The following is a 25,350-nucleotide window of genomic DNA, read 5'->3' as shown; positions in this document are numbered from 1 at the left end:
CACATTTATTCCCTTAACTAGGCTCATTCCTATGCTTCCTAGCATGTATTAGGGTCGTTTCTATCTTAAGCTTCCTACTTTGCATATTCTATGAGGTTTTATGCGCTCGGTAGGGGAGGAGCGCTAGACTTGCGTGTATGGAGAAAAACAGAGCTAAATTGATCGAATCTAACGACCAAGTATCAAAGACGAGACCAATACTAAAGGCCTAAGTTGATAGAACAAGTAAGCGGGCTATGACAAAGGACCCCCACGACCCTTGAAGGATCCCAACGAGTTAGGGGACAGCCAAAAGAAGAAAGAGCAAAGCTGCCCTTCAGGACGGGCATCCTAGAACCAGGACGGGCATCCATCAAGAGGAGGTCGTGCGTCCTGTGCCAGGACTTGCAAGGCGCTGGATCTCATTTAAGGGGATTAATTGTCATTTAAGCCCTTAGTTAACCTAATACTTGTACTTAGTATAAATACTCCTTTATAATAGGAGATTAGCAGCAAGTCATTAGAGTATATTAGACATCAATTAGCTTAATTACAATTTAATGCTTCCTTAATATTGTTCAAGAACTCTTAGATGTAGTTAGGTAATGAACATTATTGGGATATATTGGAGAATTGACAACTCTTCATCATCAATCAAGTTTTCTTCTTTTTTTTAGGTGAAATGTGAATATATATATATAGAAATGGTAGAACTATTACATGAACCCATACTTAGCTTTATAGAATAGCTAAGAAAAATACATCCAACAGAAATCACTAGCTGCTAATGCTAGCAATCCATCTCCTATCCACCCTAGACTTAACTTGTTCTATCTTAGGTAAAGAAAGTTCTAGACAACAATGAATCTTTAATTCGTCGCAAAATCACACCAGGATGCACCACTGCACCTTCTATCCTACAGCTATTCCGAGCAAGCTAGATATGGTAAATCAGTCCAGCAATACTTGCCATAATAATCTGCTTCTTAAGCAGAGACCTACATCTCCACGTAGAACACAAATCAATTGGATGCCTTCCATTCATGCAGAAACCAAGCCAGTGTTGCACTAGAAGTAGCCACTGCATGCTGAACTCACAGTTAAAAAATAAATGCAAATGATCCTCATCACATCTACAACAAAGATCACACAGATCATCAGAAATGATACCACGAGCAAGCAGCCTGCCTTTAGTGAGTAGACGTTTCAGAGCATACAACCAGATAATAAAAGAATGTTTAGGAAGGCTAAATCTGTTCCAAATCACAGGTAACCAAGTCACCTTAGGTCTGGTACCTTGAATCCATTTATAACCTGCCTGAACTGAGTATTCACCACCCATCCAGGTATCATTAATATAGCCCCCCTTAAACAACTCCTTGAACTTACTAAGCTGTCGCCAGGACCAGCTAGAATTAACAGAAGGTTTGTAATCCCACCAGGAGCTGTTCTTAATATACACATCATTAACCCACTTAATCCAAAGGTGATCCTCCTTATTAGCTATCTACCAAGTAAACTTAGACATCATAGCTTTGTTCCAAGAACCATAATTAATGATGTCCAGACCAACTTCCTCCTTGCTCCTACAATAACTCTCCTAAGCAACAGATGGTTGTTTATACTGCTCAGTGCCAGACCAAAGGAAATTCCTACAAATCCCATCAATTATTTTAGTTACTGTAGAAGGGATAATAAAAATCCTACCCCAGTAAGAATGAATTTGAGCCAACACTGCCTTGATCAACACAAGTCTACTAGCAAAGCTGAGCTTTCTAGCACCCCAAGTTCGAAACCTAGCTACCATCTTCTCAGTGAGTCTGCCACAATCACTGACAGATAGTCTTTTGTATGATATAGGGATGCCCAAATACTTAAAAGGGAAGGACCCAGCCATAAAACCAGAAACCCTTAAACATTTGCTTCTCACCTGCTGATCAACACCATTCATGAAGACTTCAGACTTGTCTTGATTAACTTTCAACCCTGAAGCTTCATCAAAATGTTAGAAATCTATATCTCATTATACTCAACATATTCATATATTTTACAATTAAATTTAGTCATAAAATTAATTAGATCTTATGCATGCAAACATAAGTAAATATAGAGAAGAAATCATCATTCTTACATTGGAAATTTTGGATTATTGGGCACAAATGAGTTCTCCTACTCACTTGTTCTTGAGCTCTCCTAAAATGGATGAACAAAGATTCAAGAGTAGAATCTCTCCCAAGGAATTATACCCAAAGTAACCCCTTAAAAGATTAATATTATTAATACTAGAACAATATTAATCTAAATAAAATTGACCCAAAATATGGAATTTTGTCTCTTATTTTCGGTTAAGAGAAGGGAGAAGAGGAAGTAATTTTTTATCTCTCTAAAACTCTATATTTTAGATGATATTAGAATGAATAATACACTAACTAATGAAGCAGTATATTAGGTTAAATTATAGAGAAAACCCTTTGGTCTTTTCTACAAGGAAAACCGGGTAGGGGAGGGTAAAAGGAGCCAATGCATGAGCAAGGTGTTCTTCACAAGAGTAACTAGGTATGCATGGCTAGTAATTAGGTAAAATGATTATGTTTTCCACTTAATTAATAAACACAATATTTATCCTAATACACCCTCTATTTCGGTCCATTTAAGAAAAAATGGATTCCATTTTATCTTTGTCAATTTGTCACATGTCACAAGTCATGTAAAATTGTTATGCATTTTTAACATATTAAAAATCAACGCATTAATAAAAATACGTCATGTACAAAATCGACTTAGTAATTCATAATTACTTGTACCAAAATAATTCACCAATTATAAATCACAACATCTTGTATTTATAATAAATTATTCATTCAAATGCAATTGTTTCCTTAAACAATAATTTCATCTAAGTAATAAAACAATTCGAGCACTTAGACCGTATCTTATTTAATCAAATTATAATGAGATACATAAATATTACTTCCAAAACTGTCCGTCAATTTTAAGTAATTTAATTAACCTGTATCGTCATACGATCAATTAAATAATCAATTAAGAGTGTTACCCTTTAGGTATGACCTAAGGGGATCAACTGATCACCACCGTCGCACGACAGTAATGTCAAACTCTAGTCAGCCAATCATTACCGATATGTGTGGACCAGTTGACTATAAAACATTACATCCCACATGTATTCTTAAAATGAGACTTAAACATGTGATCATCATGATCGACAGTTGTGATCGCATTATTGTCGGAGGACACATATTCCAACAATCTCCCACTTGTCCTCGACAAGTGTGCGTCACCAATTCTCTTGTCCTATTACTATCTCCCACTCAATGCAAGGTGTCTTTCAGGTCGTACTTGTAAGTGATCATATCGAGAGTGGTTTCCTCGATCTGGAGAATAACTGATTGACCGGATTTATCTACCATAGATATCTTCCGAGCGTGGCCACGCATTTCCAGTTCATTACTTCTCGAGTGGCCCTGAGATATTGTTATAACCCTGACTAGGGGTGGACAATTCATATCGCACTTATCCCCTTCGGCTTGCCACAGCCATCATAACCCAAAATATGCCCATTTGACCCCATTTACGAAGGTCGTAGTAACACAAATCAAAGTTAATCTGAAACTGTGCCATCTTAACCGAACAGTCTTTAGTCAAAAGAATCGACTCATTAGAATATTATAGTAGCTCTCGCCACGACCAGGCTATATAAATTTGCCAGAACTCTATAAGCGGTCATAAGGCCCGACAAGGTGTTCGTAACAGTCTGCCTATGTGATCGACTAGTCATCTCATATGACTTCATGGCACATGAACTTGCCATCAATCGCATCACACTCTAGTCACTTCGAGACGTCACCTCATGTAAGTAACTATGGGCGAATACAATGCTAATCCGCGTTCACTTTAACGGGGTTCAATTGTCTCTACAACCCGTTTGGATGTAACAAAGTATAAGGTGAGTTAATAATAACTCAAACGACAAATGTCGACATCACATTCGGGTAGCCAATACCTTATTGCAACCTTGTGATGTACATCGTAAGTGTGTAAACACTAGTCGATTGCAATAGAAGTTTAACATACCATGTGTCCATGTGTTCAAACTTCTTATATTCCATTTTCCTTTATATTCATGTTATCTCTCATAGCATGAACCTTACCAAGTACACATATAGGTTCCCAACCTTGGTTTGGGTTCTTTATCTTGAAAGAACCTTCTTGTTGTTTATCACATAACCAACGAATTTGTGGTGGATGATATAACTTGCACTGATCAAGTGTTCTACCATTTCGCAATGCACTAGGTATACGTTTTGCAAGGTCTTGCAACAATTGTCAAGATGATTAGCCTAGCACTTCTCATAAGTCCTAGCATATTAGAAAATATTAGTTTTGAGTAACTTCTTACTATAACTAAGTATCTTTCCAAGCTTCTTATTTCTCCTTTTAGCTTGAATAGCTTAGGATTTTCACAAATCTTTACGTGTGATCGAACTTCAATATGTGCAACCTCTTGTCACATAACAGAGTGTCCTGTCCATCACTGGAATCGCTCATTAGTTCTCCTTGAGAATTCATGACGATTCTTTTATGGCTTGCCTATGAATCATCTTATGCATATGATTCATTATTGGACATATGTATGATTATTCTAATGGAGGAAACATGAGTAATTAATAATCATGTGATCAACCATTCTTAGGTTCAATGAACGACCATGACTGCTAATGGCAATTCCATTTTCATTGACAAGAATAACCTACGTTTCTCGTTGATTCGATGTGTATATCTCAATACCTATCCAACATCTCATGATGTGATTGGATTTATCATTGTCCATTTTCATCCAGAATTGAAAACTCAAATACTTCTTTGTGAAAGATAGTATTAGCTCGTCATTCTCAATGAGTGATGAGTTATAAATTTTTTACAAGATGATTGCTCCCACTAAATTTCATGTCTTCACATGATAATTTCCAGCTCCCACTTAATTCCACATGTTTCGCAATTGACTACTCAATCGAAAACATTTCAAGAATTGAAATATATTTTGCTTTGCCAAGTTATTAAGATAAAACCATATATGTTCCCAGCATATCCTTTCAAAATACCTATTTAGAAAAGGTTTCAATCTTAAACTTATGGAAAGAGATTTTTAATCTCTAACTCATTGATTTTATAATGATGCGTAGCAATGTCATTATTTAAATGTGAATTTCATTTAATATACGTCCTTCTCAAAATACCCTTTTCGGAAGGAGGTTTAACCATTTCATTTTCATAATGAGGTTAAGTAATGACACTAGCGTGGTTAATACTTAACTTAGCTCTTGTGGATATCAGCATATCATTCTTTGCAACTTTTAGTCATAAATCTCATTTATTTTCGAGGATGCAACTTTGTTTCATTTAGGCTCTTAAGTAAATATCAATATTGAAAATACTGGTCAAAAGTCGCTCATAAACTAGCCAAATCTCTTGTTAAGACTTTACAGTTAAGACTTTACATTAGTCATTCTTCTTCCAAAACTTTCTTTTGGTCTCCTCGTGTATTTATCTTGAGAACATATTCTTTTGATTACTTCACTTGGTCTGAGAACATATTCTTTTGATTACTTCACTTGGTCTCTTTTGTCATGTAGATTTCATCTATTTGAGACCATAGATCTCATCTATTCGTGTACACTATCTATATAGGTATACAAATCATTCTTTCTTGCGTAGATCTCATTTACTCAAGTATACAAATTTGCTTTGTGTTCTTTGTGTCATCATTTTTCTCCCACTCTATATTTAGAATAAATACACTAGAGATTCAAAGATAGCTTATGAGACACAAATAATGATTTTGAAGTATAAGGAGGACTATCTCATAGGTTGACTAATTGTTTTAGATTTGATAAGTGTACTGAAGGAAAAGTAGATTCATATACATGTTAACATACTCATATATGTCTTAATTAATTTGTCATAAAATTAAATACGGATTTTATGCATGCAAACAATATAAAAAATAGAGGAGAAATCATGTCCTTACATTGGTGATTTCGGATTTATTGGGCACAAAAGAAATCTCCTTTTCTTTTGTTCTTGAGCTTTCCTAAGATGGAAGAACAAGATCCAAGTATAGGATCTCTCCTTAGGATTAATACCCAAAGCTATCTCTTAATTCAAATTAATATTATAAGTACTAGTATAATATTAATCTAGTAGAAAATTGAACCAAAAATATTTATAGAACACTTAAATATTTCGGTTTATAGAGACAAGAAGAGGAGGATTTTTTATTCTCTCTAGAAATTGTATTTTGGATGATAGGTTAGAATGAATAATAATGCACACACTTGAAGTAATGTGTTCATCTAAAATCTAAGGCAAAACCCTTGCCTTTCCCTTGGTAAAACCGGGTAGGAGGGAAGAGGAGGGAAGAAAACTCACCCAATGCATGCCCTTGTTTGCCTTCACAATGCAAACTAGGGTTGCATGCCTACTCTTGTTAGTAATCATTGTGTTTTCTAATTATAATATAAACACAATATGAAGCTAAATACTCCTCCAATTTTCGGCACTTTACTTAATATGGATTCCATATTATTTTTGTCAATTGTCAATATGTCACATGTCATATGTCACATAAATTTGTTATGTATTTTTAACATTTTAAAAATCAACGTATTATTAAAATACGTCACATACAAAAATCGACTTAGTAATTTCATAATTACTTGTACCAAAATATTTTACCATTTATAAATCACAACAGATTGTATTTATAAAAATTCATTCAATTTCAATTGTTTCTTTAAACAATAATTTCATTCGAGTAATGATACAATTCGATTACTCAGACCGTATCTCATTTAATCGCATTTTAATATGATACGTAAATTTTACTTCCAAAATTGTCCGTCAATTTTCAAGTAATTTAATTAACTCGTAATGTTATACGATTAATTAAATAATCAATTAAGAGTGTTGCCCTATAGGTATGACCTAGGGGGTCAACTGATCACCACCGTCACACGACAGTAATGTCAAACTCTAGTCAGCCAATCATTACCGATATATGTTGACCAGTTGACAGTAACAAAATTACTTCCCAATTGTATTCTATATGATGAGACTTAAACATGTGATCATCATGATCAACAGTCGTGATCGCATCATTGTCGGAGGACACATATTCCAACAATCTCCCACTTGTCCTCGACAAGTGTGCGTCACCAATTCTCTTGTCCTATTACAATCTCCCACTCAATGCAAGGTGTCTTTCAGGTCGTACTTGCAAGTGATCATATCGAGAGTGGTTTCCTCGATATGGAGAATAACTGATTGACCGAACTTATCTATCATAGATACTTTCCGAGCGTGGCCACGCATTTCCAGTTCATTACTCCTCGAGTGGCCCTGAGATATTGTTATAACCCTGACTAGGGGTGGACAATTCCTATCGCACTCATTCCCTTCGACTAGCCACAGCCATCATAACCCAAAATATGCCCATTTAACCCCATTTACGAAGGTCGTAGTAACACAAATCAAAGTTAATCTGAAACTGTGCCATCTTAGGCGAATAGTCTTTAGTCAAAAGAATCGACTCATTCGAATACTATAGTAGTTCTCGCCACGACCAGGCTATATAAATTTGCCAGAACTCTATAAGCGGTCATTAGGCCCGACAAAAAGTTCCTAACAGTCTGCCTATGTGATCGACTAGTCATCTCACATGACTCTATGGCACTTGAACTTGCCATCAATCGTATCACACTCTAGTCACTTCGAGACGTCACCTCATATAAGTAACTACGGGCAAGTACAATGTTAATCCATGTTCACTTTAACGGGGTTCAATTGTCTCTTCAACCCGTTTGGATATAACAATGTACAAGGTGAGTTGATGATAACTCAACGACAAATGTCGACATAACACTCGGGTAGTCAATATCATATTACAACCTTGTGATGTATATCGTAAGTGTAAACACTTATTGATTGCAATAGGAGTTTAACATCCCATGTGTCCATGTGTTCAAACTTCTTACACTTGCAATCTCCTTTACATTCATGTTCTCTCTCACAGCATGAATCTTACCAAGTACACATCAAGGTTCCCGACCTTGGTTTCGGTTCTTTAACTTGAAAGAACTTTCTTATCGACTATCACATAACGACTGAATTTGTGATGAATGATATAACTTGTACTGATCAAGTACCCCATCCACACACAATGCACTAGGTATATGTTTTGTAGAATCTTGTAACAATTGACAAGATTATTAGCTTAGTACTTCTCACAAGTCCTAGCTTAACTAGGAAAGATTATTTTTGAATAACTTCTTATTCGACCAAGCATCTTTCCAAAACTTCTTATTTCTTTTCCTAGGTTTGAAAGATTTGGGATTCTCATAAATCCTTACATGTGCTCGGACTTTCTATAATATGTGCAACCTCTTATCACATAATGGAGTATTAGTCAAACACCGAAATCGCTCATCGGATTCTACTTGAGAATTCATGACGTTTCTATTATGGCTCACCAATCAATCATCATGCTCTTATGCATATGATTCATAATTGACATGTACATGATTATTCTAATGGCGGAAACATTAGTTACTAATAATCATGAGATCAACCGTTCATAGGTTCAATGAACGACCATGACTGCTAATGGTAATTCCATTTTCATCTACATGAATAACCTTTGTGAATGTTGATACGATGTGTATCTCTTAATACTAATCCAACATCCCTTAATGTAATTGGATTCATCATTGTCCATTTTCATCCAGAATTGAAAACTCAAATGCTTCTCTATGAAAGAAGGTATTAGCTCGTCATTCTTTAATGAGTGATGAGTTGTAAACATTCAAAGGATGATAGCTCCCACTAAATTCCATGTCTTCACATGAGAATTTCCTAACTCCCACTCAATTCTACACATTTAGAAATTGACTTCTCAATCGAAATTTATCAAGAATTGAAATATAAATTGCATTGCCAAGTTATTAGGATAAAACCATATATGTTCCCATCATATCCTTTCAAAATACCTATTTTGAAGTGGTCTCATCTTAACCTTACGGAAAGAGATTTTAAATCTCCAACACACTCATGTCATAATGATGTGTAGCAATGTCATTATTCAAGTATAAACAATATCTAGAATACGTCCTTCGCAAATACCCTTTTGGAAGGAGGTTTAACCATTTCATAGTGAGGTTAAGCAATGACATTTGCGTGGTTAAAACTTTGGCCATTGAAGATATCGGTATATTAATTTTTGCAACTCGATCATAACTAGTATGTTACTATGATTCATTTAGGCTCTTAAGTAAATCTCAAGGTTAAAACTATTGGTCAAATATTTCATAAACTTAGTCAAAAACTTGTTGAGACTTTACATTAGTCATTTTCTTCCAAAACCTTCTTTTGGTCTCCTCGTGTAGTTATCTTGAGAATATACTCTTATGATTACTTCACTTGGTCTCTTTAGTCATATAGAGCTAACATGAGACTATAGATCTCATCTATTCGGCATACTATGCAAATAGTTATACCTTCATTCAAATCATTCTCTCTTGCGTAGATCTTTATTTACACAAGTACACAATTTTTATCTTGCCTTGTGTGTTGTGTCCTCATATTTCTCCCACTCTATCTTTAGAATAAATACACTATAGATTCAAAGATAGCATTTGAGACACAAATTAATGATGTTGAAGTATAAGGAGAACTATCTCATAGATAGACTAATAGTTCTTGATTTCATATGTGTACTTGGTGGTCGACATTCCTTTAAGAGAGTTCATAGACTCAAAATCGCTTTATAAATGATCATACACAAGCCTTAGGCATGTGGACATATAATGAAACCCGTCATTATATTTGTCTATTAGATCACTTTAAGTGAATAATCTTATGTTCCTAAGAGCAAGCATTTAAAGATGAAAATTTAGAACATAAAGGATAAATGATAAAACGGGTGACTTGGGTTGCAAACCAAGTCACCATCATCCAAAATACAAACCATTATCCAAAATACTTTTCCATGTTGAACACGGAAACTTAAAGTTCTAAAGATTCAAAACATAAATTAAAGTAAGACAATGAAAAGCAAAACTCCATAAAAGCTATCCATAGCTTCTCCATGGTTTTCATGCTTGCTTTTCCTTTCCTTTGTCTTTGCTTGGTGGAGGCCCTATTTACAATAAAAAGGGAGATACATTATCACAACTTTGCATCATAATACAATAGTTGAATTAGAAACATAAAAGAAGGATAGTCATTTACCTACTGGAGTGATCTTTCCAGCTTTGATATCATCAAGGTATTTGGAACAATTTCTTTTCCAATGTCCCATGCCATTACAATAATGGCATTTATCAAGAGGACCCTTCTTGACTTTTGAGGTGCTAGCTTCATTAGGCTTAGCTTTGGTGAATGTGGGAGCTTGCTTCTTGCCCTTTCTCCCATTCTTCTTGAACTTCCCCTTACTTTTAGTGCTTATGTTAAGCACATCCTTGGGAGGGTTCACATTTAACCCCATATCCCTCTCGGCTTGCACAAGTAACTTGTGCAACTCCTCAAGAGACACATCCTTGTCTTGCATGTTGAAATTCACCCGGAATTGCACATATGCCTTGACTTTGGACAAGGAGTGTAGAATCCTATCTACGATGAGTTCTTTGGGGATTTCAACCTTTTGAATTTTCAAGGTCTCGACAAGCTCCATGAGTTTGAGCACATGAGGGCTAACCTTTTGGCCCTCTTTGAAGTCGAGATCAAAGAATGCCGCGGCCGCCTCATATTGGACGATCCGCGGAGTTTGTGAAAACATGGTCACAAGTTTGGAGTAAATCTCATTAGCATTGCCCATTTTAAAGGCTCTCCTTTGGAGGTCCGCCTCCATCGCAAATATCAAGACATTTTTCATTGCGGCGGACTCCTTTTGGTAAGCCGCATATGCTTCCCTAGTGGCCGCGGTGGACCTAGTGGAGGGTTCGGGTGAAGAGGCCTCGGTAAGGTAACGAAGCTTGTCGTCACCTTCGGCGGCTAATTTGAGTTGGGCATCCCATTCGGAAAAATTTGACCCATTCTTTTCAAGTTTACATTGATCCATAAAGGATCGGAGCCAAGACGAACTAGCAAGAGGCGTGGCATTAGGGGTTGGTGTTGCCATTTGTTATGAGAAAAGAGAAGTGGTCTACAAAACAAAATAGAAGAAGTAAAACAAATGTCGTTTTAATAATAATACTCGTAAAAATGTATGATTTAAACAAGTTTTATGCATTTTTCTAGTGACCTCTACCCAACTAGATAAATGATTCCAAGACCCAAATTCATATCAACTTAGGCACGGGGTAGCCGATGCAACCTTTTTCAATATAACTCGATGGATTAACCTTTTAATCGATTCTACTTTTAGAACTCTTGGTCGATAAAATTACTCTAATGTTTATCTATAGCCCAAAACACATCAACAAGGGCACGGGGTAGCCGATGCAACCCTTATCAATAACTTTTGTTGAGTTCAATCCAAATTTCGAATAAATGTGTCCATTATCCAAACCCATATCAACTTAGGCACGGGGTAGCCGATGAAACCCTCATCATCATGAATTCGGTGGATAGACATTTATCACCCACTTCCCCTACGTAACAAGGTTTGTACCGGCCGAGTGCACTCCCTCACGAAATAGGTTTTCATGGTTTCTACTATTTGGTAAGGCTATGTCTCAATTGTTTGTTTTAGCGAGAGGTCATGTCAATTTATTATCTATCACGTTTTAAGTGAACTAAAGCGGTGAACTACGATAATTCTAATTGACACGGTCGATAAACTCGATAAAAGATGCATGTTTTAGTTATGGCGATTTAGCGATGCATGCGACATAAAATAAAATGCAAGCATAAAAATAAATAAACAAATCCTAGTATGGCCTTTCCTAGAATAGAAAAACTATTTAACTATTACAAATTCGGAAACCAACTCCATTGGTCCCTGGAACTTCGGTTGTGACACGCATCTCGAGGTAACACCGTCTTTATGTATCGCCATTGTTGAAGAAATCCGTCTTTGGGAACTCCGGAATGAATAAAATTACATAATAAATTATATAATTTCCTATTATACATTTGTAACTAAAATAAAATAAATCTATTAAATTACATAACGTTGATACGAGATCACAATAAAATTACAACCGAATCGATATTCCCATACATTTCGGGAAATACCAATTAAAATCTAAGGCCATACTAAGTAAAATTACATAATTCAAAATTACATAAATTAAAATTATGACAATCATAAAGAAAAATGCAGCATTATAATATGTATGAACATGCTCAATTTTATGCTAAATCGCCTTTAAATAGCCAATATCGTATATTACTCGGCTTTTACGGATTTGCGTGATTTCAACATTTTTATAATCACAAAAATACATAAACTCATATTTATGCATAAGTTAATTACCCTAACCTCTTAGGACTCAAAATTTAGTCTTCACTAATAATTTGACCATAATTAACCAATATTTTATAAAATTGTTCATAAATGGACCAAAAATTACAAAAATAAGCTATAAACTTCAAATAAATCACAAAATTTCAAATAAATTCAAAATTTGAAATTTAAACTTATGAACATTCTGGAAAAATACCATGACACTCATAATGTTCAAAATCTTAGGTTAAAAATTTCGAAATTTTTCCGGAAAGACAATGTTGCGGTTTATCGATTTTTAATAAAATAATCATAAAAACATGGGATAAATTATATTCATTAATTTTTCAATTTTAGATCTGAAAAATATAATAAAATGCAACATTAGACGTTTTTCCTAAGTCATAGATTATGTTTTATTAGTTATTACACTAATAATGTCACTATTTATGCTATTTTTCTTCAAAAATCCATAAATCATGCAAAAAGACTTCTTTATAGCCAATTATTTTACACACATCTTGTAAAATTTCATGTGACAATATGTTAATTTTCTATGACCAGATTGGAAATTTAACTCATATTAACCTATTTTTCACCTAAATCCGAATTTAATAATGAAAAATCTATTTTTCGACCATAACAAGTCCAAAAATTATGAAAATTTACAGGTTATCTCAAAATAATATATGTGACAACATATCCAAAAAGCAACCCAAAATTCGAAGTATAGCTAATTTTAGACCAAAAATGACATTTTTACTCATAAAATCATATTTAAATGTCATTATAGTATAATATGAACTATAAAAATCCGTAAAATTAACCAAAATATCCTAAAACATTTTAGGACCAGAAATATTAACATGCATGAATTAATTTCGTGATATATCATAATAACACAAATTTTACAAGTTTTATTTGTTATTCTTATAACTCGGAAAAACTTTTAACCGATTTGCATGCAAACAACCGTGGCTCTTGATACCAATTGAAGGAAAAGTAGATTCATATACATGTTAACATACTCATATATGTATTAATTAATTTGTCATAAAATTAAATACGGATTTTATGCATGCAAACAATATGAAAAATAGAGGAGAAATCATGTCCTTACATTGGTGATTTCGGATTTATTGGGCACAAAAGAAATCTCCTTTTCTTTTGTTCTTGAGCTTTCCTAAGATGGAAGAACAAGATCCAAGTATAGGATCTCTCCTTAGGATTAATACCCAAAGCTATCTCTTAATTCAAATTAATATTATAAGTACTAGTATAATATTAATCTAGTAGAAAATTGAACCAAAAATATTTATAGAACACTTAAATATTTCGGTTTATAGAGAGAAGAAGAGGATGATTTTTTATTCTCTCTAGAAATTGTATTTTGGATGATAGGTTAGAATGAATAATAATGCACACACTTGAAGTAATGTGTTCATCTAAAATCTAAGGCAAAACCCTTGCCTTTCCCTTGGTAAAACCGGGTAGGAGGGAAGAGGAGGGAAGAAAACTCACCCAATGCATGCCCTTGTTTGCCTTCACAATGCAAACTAGGGTTGCATGCCTACTCTTGTTAGTAATCATTGTGTTTTCTAATTATAATATAAACACAATATGTAGCTAAATACTCCTCCAATTTTCGGCACTTTACTTAATATGGATTCCATATTATTTTTGTCAATTGTCAATATGTCACATGTCATATGTCACATAAATTTGTTATGTATTTTTAACATTTTAAAAATCAACGTATTATTAAAATACGTCACGTACAAAAATCGACTTAGTAATTTCATAATTACTTGTACCAAAATATTTTAGCATTTATAAATCACAACAGATTGTATTTATAAAAATTCATTCAATTTCGATTGTTTCTTTAAACAATAATTTCATCCGAGTAATGAAACAATTCTATTACTCAGACCGTATCTCATTTAATCGCATTTTAATATGATACGTAAATTTTACTTCCAAAATTGTCCGTCAATTTTCAAGTAATTTAATTAACTCGTAACGTTATACGATTAATTAAATAATCAATTAAGAGTGTTGCCCTATAGGTATGACCTAGGGGGTCAACTGATCACCACCGTCACACGACAGTAATGTCAAACTCTAGTCAGCCAATCATTACCGATATATGTTGACCAGTTGACAGTAACAAAATTACTTCCCAATTGTATTCTATATGATGAGACTTAAACATGTGATCATCATGATCAACAGTCGTGATCGCATCATTGTCGGAGGACACATATTCCAACATGTACTTGGTGATTGACATTCCTTTAAGAGAGTTCATCAACTCAACATCACTTTATAATTGATCATACACAAGCCTTAAGCTTATGGACATATAATGAATCCCATCATTATAGTTGTCTATTAGATCACTTTAAGTGGATAATCATATGTTTCTATGAGCAAGTATATAAAGACGAATTTTTAGAACAAAGGAAAAAATACGATAAAACGGGTGACTTGGGTTGCAAACCAAGCCACCATAATCCAAAATACAACAATTGTTTAGAAAGGATCAAACATTTCCATGTCGAACACGGAAATCAAAATAGTTCTAAAAATCCGAAACATAAATTAAAATAAGACAATAAAAAGCCAAGCTTCATGGAAGCTACTCCTAGCTCCTTGATGATTTCTCAAGCTTGCTTTTCCTTTCCCTTGTCCTTGCTTGGTGGAGGCCCTATTTACAATAAAAGGGGATACATTATCACAACTTTGTATCACAATACCATAGTTGAATTAGAAACATAAAAGAAAGGATAGTCATTTACCTACTGGAGTGATCTTTCCAGCTTTGATGTCAACAAGATACTTGGAACAATTCCTCTTCCAATGTCCAACACCATTACAATAATGGCATTTGTCAAGAGGACCCTTCTTGGTCTTGGAAGTGCTAGCTTCAAAAGTCTTAGCCTTGGTGAAAGTGGGAGCTTGCTTCTTACCCTTCTTCCCATTCTTTTTGAACTTCCCCTGCTCTTGGTGCTTATGTTAAGCACATCCTTAGGTGGGTTAACATTTAACCCCATGTCTCTTTCGGCTTGCACAAGTAACTTGTGCAACTCTTCAAGAGACACGTCCTTGTCTTGCACGTTAAAATTCACCCGGAATTGAACATATGCTTTCACTTCGGATAAGGAGTGTACAATCCTGTCTACAATGAGTTCTTTGGGGATTTCAACCTTTTGAATCTTCAAAGTCTCGACTAGCTCCATCAATTTGAGCACGTGAGGGCTAACCTTTTGGCGCTCTATAAAGTCGAGATCAAAGAATGCCGCAGCCGCCTTATATTGGACGATCCGTGGAGTTTGTGAAAACATTGTCACAAGCTTGGAATAGATCTCATTAGCGGTGCCCATTTTAAAGGCTCTCCTTTGGAGATCCGCCTCCATCGTAAAAATCAACACATTTTTCATTGCGGCGGACTCCTTGTGGTAAGCCTCATATGCTTCCCTAGTGGCGGCACTTGATCTAGCATTAGGTTCGGGTGGAGAGGCCTCGGTAAGATAAAGAAGCTTGTCGTCACCTTGGGCGGCTAATTTGAGTTGGGCATCCCAATCGGAGAAATTTGACCCATTCTTTTCAAGTTTACAACGATCCATGAAGGATCGGAGCCATGAAGCATTAGTGAAAGGTGTGGCGTTGGTGTTTGGAGCGGCCATTTGTTATGAGAAATAAAAGTGGTTTACAAAACAAAATAGAAGGAATAAAACATTTGTCGTTTTTACAATAATAATACTTGTAAATTTAATATAAATAAGTTTTATTGCATTTATCTAGTGACCTCTACCCAACTTGATAAATGATTCCAAGACCCAAATTCATATCAACTTAGGGCACGGTGTGCCGAAATACCCTTTATTAACATAACTTGGTGGATTAACTTTTTAATCGATTCTACTTTTAGAACTCTTGGTCGATAAAATTACATTAATATTTATCTCTAGCCCGAAACACATCCGGAAATCGTCGTGAATACTTTCGTTGAGTTCAACCCAAATTTCGAATAAATGTGTCCATGATCCAAACTCATATCAACTTAGGGCACGGTGTACCGAAATACCCCTCATTAATATAACTTCGGTGGATAGACATTTATCACCCACTTCCACTACGTAACAAGGTTTGTACCCCGGTGTGGCCACGAAATAGGTTTTCATGGTTTCTACTCTTTGGTAAGGCTAAGTCTCAATTGTTTATTTTTAGCGAGTGGTCATGTCAATTTATTATCTATCACGTTTTAAGTGGACTAAAGCGGTGAACTACGATAATTGTAATTGACACGGTCGATAAACTCGATTAAAAAGATAATGCATGTTTTAGTTATGGCGATTTAGCGATGTATGCGACATATAAATAAAATGCAAAGCATAAATTAAATTCTAGTATGTCCTTCCTAAAATAGTAAATCTAATAAACTATTAAAAATTCGAAAACCAACTTCATTGGTCGCTTGAACTTCGGTTTTGGCACGCATCTCGAGGTAACACCGTCTTTAATGGATCGCCTTCTTGAGTGTCACCGTCTTCAATGATCTCCGGAATAAATAAATTACATAACAAATTACATAATTTCCTATTATACATTTGTAATTAAAATAAAATAAATATATTAAATTACAAAACGGTGATACGATATCACAATAAATTACAACCGAATCGATATTCCCATACATTTCGGGTAATACCAATTAAAAACTAAGGCCATACTAAGTAAAATTACATAATTCAAAAATTACATAAAATAAAATTATGACAATCATAAATAAAATGCGGCATTATAATATGTATGAACATGCCCAGTTTTATGCTAAATCGCCTTTAAGAAGCCAATATCGTATATTAATCGGTTTTTAAGGATTTGCGTGATTCAACCTTTTAAAATCACAAAAAATTACATAAAATCATTTTTATGCACAAGTTAATTACCCTAACTAACTTAGGACTCAAAATTAGTCTCCACTAACAAATTGACAATAATTAACTTATATTTCTTAAAATTGTTCATAAATGGACTCAAAATTACAAGAAAAAGCCATAAACTTCAAATAAATCACAAAAATTTCAAATAAATTCAAAATTTGAAATTTTAAACTCATGAACATTCTAGAAAAATAACATGACACTCATAATGTTCAAAAACTTAGGTCAAAATTTCGAAAATTATCGAGAAAAACAATGTTGCGGTTTATCGGATTTATCAAATATTAACCATAAAAATATTAGAAAAATTATATTTATTAACTTTTCACTTTTAGATCTGAAATAGGTGATAAAATGCAACATGTGACGTTTTTCCTTAGTCATGAAGTATGTTTTAGCAATTTTCACTAATTAAAGTCACTATTTATGTTATTTTTCACCAAAAATTCATAAATCATGCATAAAGACTTCATTATAGCCAATTATTTTACACACATCTTGTAAAATTTCATGTGACAACATACTAAATTTCTATGACCAGATTCGAAATATTACTCATATTAACCTATTTTTCATTTAAATTCGATTTTTATCATGAAAAATCCATATTGCGAGCATAAGAACTCATAAAATTATGAAACTTTACAGGTCATCTAAATATAATATATGTGAAAACATATCCAAAAACCACTGGAAAAATCGAAGATTAGCTAATTTTAGTCCAAAAATGAACAATAAAAATCCATAAATTAACCAAAATATCCTAAATACAGTTTAGGACCAGAAACTTTAACATGCATAATTGATTTCGTGATATATCATAATAAACACAAATTTATAAGTTTTATTTGTTAATCGTATAACTCGGAAAAACTATAACCGATTTGCATGCAAACAACCTAAGGCTCATGATACCGCTTGTTAGAAATCTATATCTCATTATACTCAACATGTTCATATATGTTACAATTAAATTTAGTCATAAAATTAATTAGATCTTATGCATGCAAACATAAGTAAATATAGAGAAGAAATCATCATTCTTACATTGGAAATTTCGGATTATTGGGCACAAATGAGTTCTCCTACTCGCTTGTTCTTGAGCTCTCCTAAAATGGATGAACAAAGATTCAAGAGTAGAATCTTTCCCAAGGAATTATACCCAAAGTAACCCCTTAAAAGATTAATATTATTAATACTAGAATAATATTAATCTAAATAAAATTGACCCAAAATATGGAATTTTGTCTCTTATTTTCGGTTAAGAGAAGGGAGAAGAGGAAGTAATTTTTTATCTCTCTAAAACTCTATATTTTAGATGATATTAGAATGAATAATACACTAACTAATGAAGTAGTATATTAGGTTAAATTATAGAGAAAACCCTTTGGTCTTTTCTACAAGGAAAACCGGGTAGGGGAGGGTAAAAGAAGCCAATGCATGAGCAAGGTGTTCTTCATAAGAGTAACTAGGTATGCATGGCTAGTAATTAGGTAAAATGATTATGTTTTCCACTTAATTAATCAACACAATATTTATCCTAATACACCCTCTATTTCGGTCCATTTAAGATAAAATGGATTCCATTTTATCTTTGTCAATTTGTCACATGTCACAAGTCATGTAAAATTGTTATGCATTTTTAACATATTAAAAATCAACGCATTAATAAAAATACGTCATGTACAAAATCGACTTAGTAATTCATAATTACTTGTACCAAAATAATTCACCAATTATAAATCACAACATCTTGTATTTATAATAAATTTTTCATTCAAATGCAATTGTTTCCTTAAACAATAATTTCATCTAAGTAATAAAACATTTCAATCACTTACACCGTATCTTATTTAATCAAACTATAATGAGATACGTAAATATTACTTCCAAAACCGTTCGTCAATTTTAAGTAACTTAATTAACCTGTATCGTCATACGATCAATTAAATAATCAATTAAGAGTGTTACCCTTTAGGTATGACCTAAGGGGATCAACTGATCACCACCGTCGCACGACAGTAATGTCAAACTCTAGTCAGCCAATCATTACCGATATGTGTGGACTAGTTGACTGTAAAACATTACATCCCACATGTATTCTTAAAATGAGACTTAAACATGTGATCATCATGATCGACAGTTATGATCGCATTATTGTCGGAGGACACATATTCTAACACAAAAGTCTTTAGTGCCCTCATTAAAATAGTTATGGAATACAGATCTCTTCTACCAAATAAGAGAAGGTCATCTGCAAAACATAGGTGGCTTAATTTCAAGCTTCTACACAATTGATGGAAGTTAAAGTCAGGCTTGTTGGTAATCACAGTAAGGATACGAGTCAAATATTTCATACATAAGGTAAAAAGCAGGGGATACATGGAATCCCCCTGCCTAATCCCTCTTCTCCCTTTAAAATAACTAAAGTGGGTTCCATTTAAAGCTAAAGTGAAATTAGGAGAGGTAACACACGCCATAATCCATTTAATCATCAGGCTAGGAAAATGCAAACTTTGTAACATTCCTTCAATAAAGCTCCACTCAATGGAATTATACGCTTTCCTTAAGTCTACTTTCATCATAGCCCTAGGAGAATAAATCTTCCTATTATAAAGCCTGACTAGATCCTGGCAAATGAGGACATTATCAATAATGTCCCTACCTCTGATGAAAGCACTTTGATTACTGCATACAATAGTACCCAAAACTTCATTAAATCTAGAACAAATAACCTTAGTGATGCATTTATATAGGACATTGCAGCAAGCAATTGGCCTAAAATCCCTCACAGTTTCATGAATGTCCTTCTTAGGAATAAGGGTAAGAATAGTGGAATTGATTTAATCCAGAAGAGAACCAGTGGTGAAAAAATCCTGCATAGCTTTAATCACATCCTCTCCCAAAATAGAGAAAGCATCTTTGAAAAATTGCCTGGTGTAGCCATCAGGGCCAGGGGCCTTATCTAGGGGAATAGAGAACAGGGCACCCCTAATCTCATCAGCTGTAACTGGCCTGATTAGAGAGTTAGCCTGCTCCTTAGTTACAACCTGACCACATTGAAGCACAACAGAGCACACAGGAATACAAGAGTGTCAATCCCAAGCAGACATTGATAGTAATCCAGGAAGGCCTGCTCAATATCACCAACATTGCTGCATAAGATACCATGAGCATTCTTTATCTGAAGCACTTTGTTGTGGATCCTTCTAGCCTTAATGGCACAATGAAAGAAATGAGTGTTGTCATCCCCATAATTCATCCATTGTAGTTTTGCGTTCTGAGCTAGAAAGCTCCTTCTAGCGTCCTCCAATTCCATATAAGCTTTAGCAGCTGCTCTTTCTTCCTCTTGTAAGGCTGTATTAAGAGGATCACTGTGGATCTTGGATTGAAGGTCATGTAGTAACTGGCAAGCCACATTAGCTGAAACTTCAATATTTCCATAATTTTGTTTGTTGAGCTTCTTGAGAGGCTGCTTCAACAACTTGAGTTTTTTAGCAACTTGAAACATAATATAACCACAGATTCTTTGAGACCACACACCTGCCACTACAGATAAGAACTCGTCACTTTTCCCCCATATATTGAAATAATGGAAGCTGGCTTTAGGTTTGATAACATCATGCCATAAGTCCAACCCACAAGGGCTATGGTCATACAACCCTTCAGGGAGGAAGGAGATACTGTCATCAGGACCATTTAACACCCAGAAGTCTTTTGCCAACACTCTATCTATACGACTATACACCCTAGCATGCCCCACTTACTTATTATTCCATGTGAAGAAGGCACCAGAGGCATAGAGATCAAGTAAGCCATAAGAATCCACACAGTCCTGGAAATCTTGGACTTCAGCAGAAGTAATAACAGACCTAATTCTCTCATCCATATGAAGCACATTGTTGAAATCTCCCATAACCAGCCAAGGCTCCCTTATTTGTTACCCTAGCTTAAGAAGAGAGGTCCAGAGTGTACTTCTATCATGAAGTTTATTAAAACCATAAACTAAAGACAACACCCAAGAGAACTTCTTAGGTAGAAAAGTCACCCTAACATGAACCACTTGAGCTTCCTTAGAGATTACATCAATACGAAAAAACTGGTCATCCCACAGCGACCAAATTCTTCCACCCTCTCTAACATCATTATTGTGAATAATTTTCCACTTATTACCAATCCCCTCTTTAACTTTATTGATAGCATGAGAATTAACTCTTGTGTCTAACAAACCATATAGACCAATATTATTAATATCCAGTAGACGTCTAATATCTCCCTGCTTATTAGGCCTATTTATTCCTCTAACATTAAAAAAAAGCTATGCTAGTCATTTTCAACAAATAAACTACTCCTTCTGATCCCATTCTCAGCCCCATTACTTCTCACAATGGTGATCCTCAATCTATCCATAAAAGTACTCCCCTCAGCTAATTTGTTAGCCACTCTAATCATTCTAGTGATGATTTTTGCAGGAGTCATGGTATTGAGAACTTTCCCATCAAATGACATTGGCGTCACAATTGCATTAGGGTCTATAACAGGCAATGGTTGGGGTTCAAGCTGAACAGGCTCCTGAACACTAGAATGCACTGGCTGTGTCTTCTGAGCAGGAGCTTGTTTAGGCTTCTGAGGTTTAGGTAGTACTGGTCTCCACTCCATCCTCTTCTTACCTTTCTCCATGATCTGTTCTTTTTTCTTCCTGCACACTCCTGCTGTATGACCCATACCCCTACATTCTGAACACTTTACAGGCTTCCACTCATAGGGTACAATCTGGCTATGTTAAGTGTCATTCTCATCCAAAAACTCAATTACATCACGGAATTCCTTATCCAAGGTTACTTCCACCATTACACGAGTGAATCCTAAGAAGGACTTAGCCCGAGTAGCAACATCAGTACGAATAGGCTTCCCAACCAAACTTGCTATTTTGTTCAAAGCTAAGCCCCAAAACATAAAGTCAAGTTCATAAAATGAATCCAAATTGGTATAACATCTATTGCAGATTTAACCAGCTTCACATCAGGCAGCCATTCTTTAACAACTAAGGGTTTGTTATCATAGAATGCAGGACCTGACTGAAGCATAATCTGTTTACTCGTTTCATTCTTAAATCAAACAACACAAATTCGATTTGCCAAGAGAGAAACATTATCCATTTCATGAAATTTCCATAATCGCCTCGCATACCCTCCTAAGACATAACCAGGCGGGTTAGCCCCAAGAACATAGAAGAAAACCGAAGTAGACCAATACTCTAGCTCTTGTTTTGTAATACCCCATATTTTGATAATAATTTATGAGAATAATTTATGTAATTTAATAATTAATTAAAGGCATTCCTAATAATAATTACAAGTAAGACGTTAATTAAATAATAAATTAAGTATCCAAGTCGGGAATTGAGCTTAGCTAATAGTTGAGCGTTGGGTCGTGTGCCATTGTTAATTGGACTGAAACTTATTAATTTAGTATGAGTGTGATCGGGATTTGTATCGGGAATTAATAATAATATAATATGAAAATAATAATATATGAAGGTAATAATAATCATATCAATAATAATAATAAAGTCATGGCAATAATAAAATAATAAAGATAATATGAGGAAATCCTACTTATGATAAGACTAGTATAATAATAATAATAATAATAATAATAATAATAATAATAATAATAATAATAATAATAATAATAATAATAATAATAATAATAATAATAATAATAATAATAATAATAATAATAATAATAATAATAATAATAATAATAATAATAATAATAATAATAATAATAATAATAATAATAATAATAATAAAAATAATAATAATAATGGCAATTCCTAAAATAATTAGAATATGGTAATTATAATAGTTTCCTAATTGACCTCACATACTCTCTAATCTTACACTATAAATACCATGTTAAATCTGAAGAATAATTCATAAATTAAAAGAAGGAGCTTGTGGAGACGTAAGAGCAATTAAACGATAAAAGGTAAAACCGTCTTAAACTTAATTTATTTCGTTTTAAAGCTTGTAGACGTAATAATATACATCCACCGTACATCACCTTAGGAGCCACCATAGGACTCGTGACTTGGACCTAGAGCAACCTTAGAATGCCGTGACTCTGACCTGACCTTCATTGACCGTCGTTGACAATGCTGGGGTGGTGTTTAGGGCGGTTAAAGGTGGCCGGAAAGGGGTGTTGCGGTTTTTTATCGTGGGGATTGGAATGGGTAATTGAACCCTTATTCGGCCAAGACTTGACCTGGGTAAGGTGGGGTTGTGACGAGGGAAAGTGGTCGGTTGTGGTGGTGGTGTTGGTATGGTGGCAGGTGGAGGTTGGTGTCGGTGGTGGCGGTAAACAGGGGAAAACAGGGGGTACTGTCGTGGCTGCATTAGGACGGTTACTGTGGTTGCGTTTCTGACCGTGAGTGAGGTTGGAGGGTACCATTGGAACCGCCATGGAGCAAGGATTGCAATGGTGGTGGCTGTTGGGTGTGAGAGTGGTTGTAGTGGTTGTAGTCGTGGGCTTTATACACGGTGGGGGTGGTGGTTTGGTTAGTGATGGCGAGTAAAGAGAGGAGTTAGGGCGTAAGTTTATGGGTTGCTGGCTCATGGTGTCGGGGCTGGGTGGTGGTCGTGGAGTGGCCTGTGGTGTCGTTGTGGGGGGTGTTTATGGGGTTGGTTGGACACTGTTTGGAACCGTGTATGGGAAGGGTGGTTTTGTGTGTTTTTGTGAACGGGTTTTAATTGATTAATTCGGGTGACTCGGGTTATAATTGAATCGGGTTTTAGTAATCAATCAAGTTTTCTTCTATTATTCTTTCCTTTCCATTTGTTCATCATAAGTTTGGTACAATTTCTTTACTCCTTGCTTAATCCTTGTTTATTGCTTTACTCTTCCATCATGTTTATGCTTGTTAAAATGATTGACACCATTGTTAACATGATTTTTATGGTATTTAGTGAGTAGTTCCTTAACTAGGGTTAATGAGGGATTAGGGGAGTTAATCATGGGGGTAGATATTTACTTAATAACTTCATATGAATGCTTGCTTGTTATAGTTTCAACTTATGTAGATGTTATGCTTGATGAAATGCTTGATTGACAACCTACCATGATTTTCTTATCCTTTCAACAAGACTTGTAAGATATAAACTAACTCAAGGCTTGTTAGACCATGCATATAATTGAATAGGGAGAATTAAGTCGTTGTAGGTGTTGTAAAGTCTTGACCGACTCGGCTCCGAGACCCAAAACTTTCGAGGAAGTGTAAGATATAAACTAACTCGATTCCACTACAACAATAAATTGCTTGCTTCTATGTAACTTATTTATGTGATCTCATCATGATTCCCCTATGAACCCATGACACCCTAGTGCCTTTAATCAATTGTTTACATCCCCATTTACCTTTCTTGCTTTGCTTTTGTTTACATTTCCTTTGTTAAGTTGTTTAGATTACATTCTCAACTCAACCCAAATTGTGACTTAAAGGCATAACTACTTGCATTTGATAGCTTAATCTAATACCCGTCCCTTGGGATCCGACCTCTACTTTCCGCCCTACTAAGAGTAGTTTGTTGAGACTATAAATATTATTTGAGAGAGTACAATGATACGTTCATCACACGTCAACCAAAAGACCGAGTAGGATAACCAACAACAGATATAAGGTGAAATAAATGAATATGCATGATATGCAAATGTCAATCCAGCTAAGCTCATCACCCGAAACACCCCTACATCTCGCCAATCCCTGGCTCGGGGAAAACAATGCAATCATCCCAACCAGCCTGGGGAAACCAATGCAAATGCCATGCCACAATAATAATTCGTCCCAGAACGAGTCTGAGGTTACCAATGCAAATGATATGATGATATGATTAAACCAGCAATGAACAATCCAACGATATATATAATCCACATCCGATAATTAATCCAACCAATCACACA

General features: G+C 34.8%; 1 protein-coding gene across 1 annotated transcript; it reads right to left on the bottom strand.

The window, feature by feature from the left end:
• Window positions 1-20,231: 20,231 nt before the first annotated feature.
• On the bottom strand, window positions 20,232-21,304 carry LOC141601655 (uncharacterized). The gene is made up of 3 exons (XM_074421950.1): window positions 21,156-21,304; window positions 20,540-21,071; window positions 20,232-20,438 (listed from the first exon to the last, which is right to left on the bottom strand). Exons 1-3 carry the CDS (start codon window positions 21,302-21,304, stop codon window positions 20,232-20,234), a joined length of 888 nt encoding a protein of 295 aa, XP_074278051.1.
• Between the last annotated feature and the right edge of the window lie 4,046 nt (window positions 21,305-25,350).

Source organism: Silene latifolia, chromosome 9 (genome assembly GCF_048544455.1).
Source record: "Silene latifolia isolate original U9 population chromosome 9, ASM4854445v1, whole genome shotgun sequence".
Lineage (NCBI taxonomy): Eukaryota > Viridiplantae > Streptophyta > Magnoliopsida > Caryophyllales > Caryophyllaceae > Silene > Silene latifolia.
This window is presented reverse-complemented; position numbering and strand designations above follow the sequence as displayed.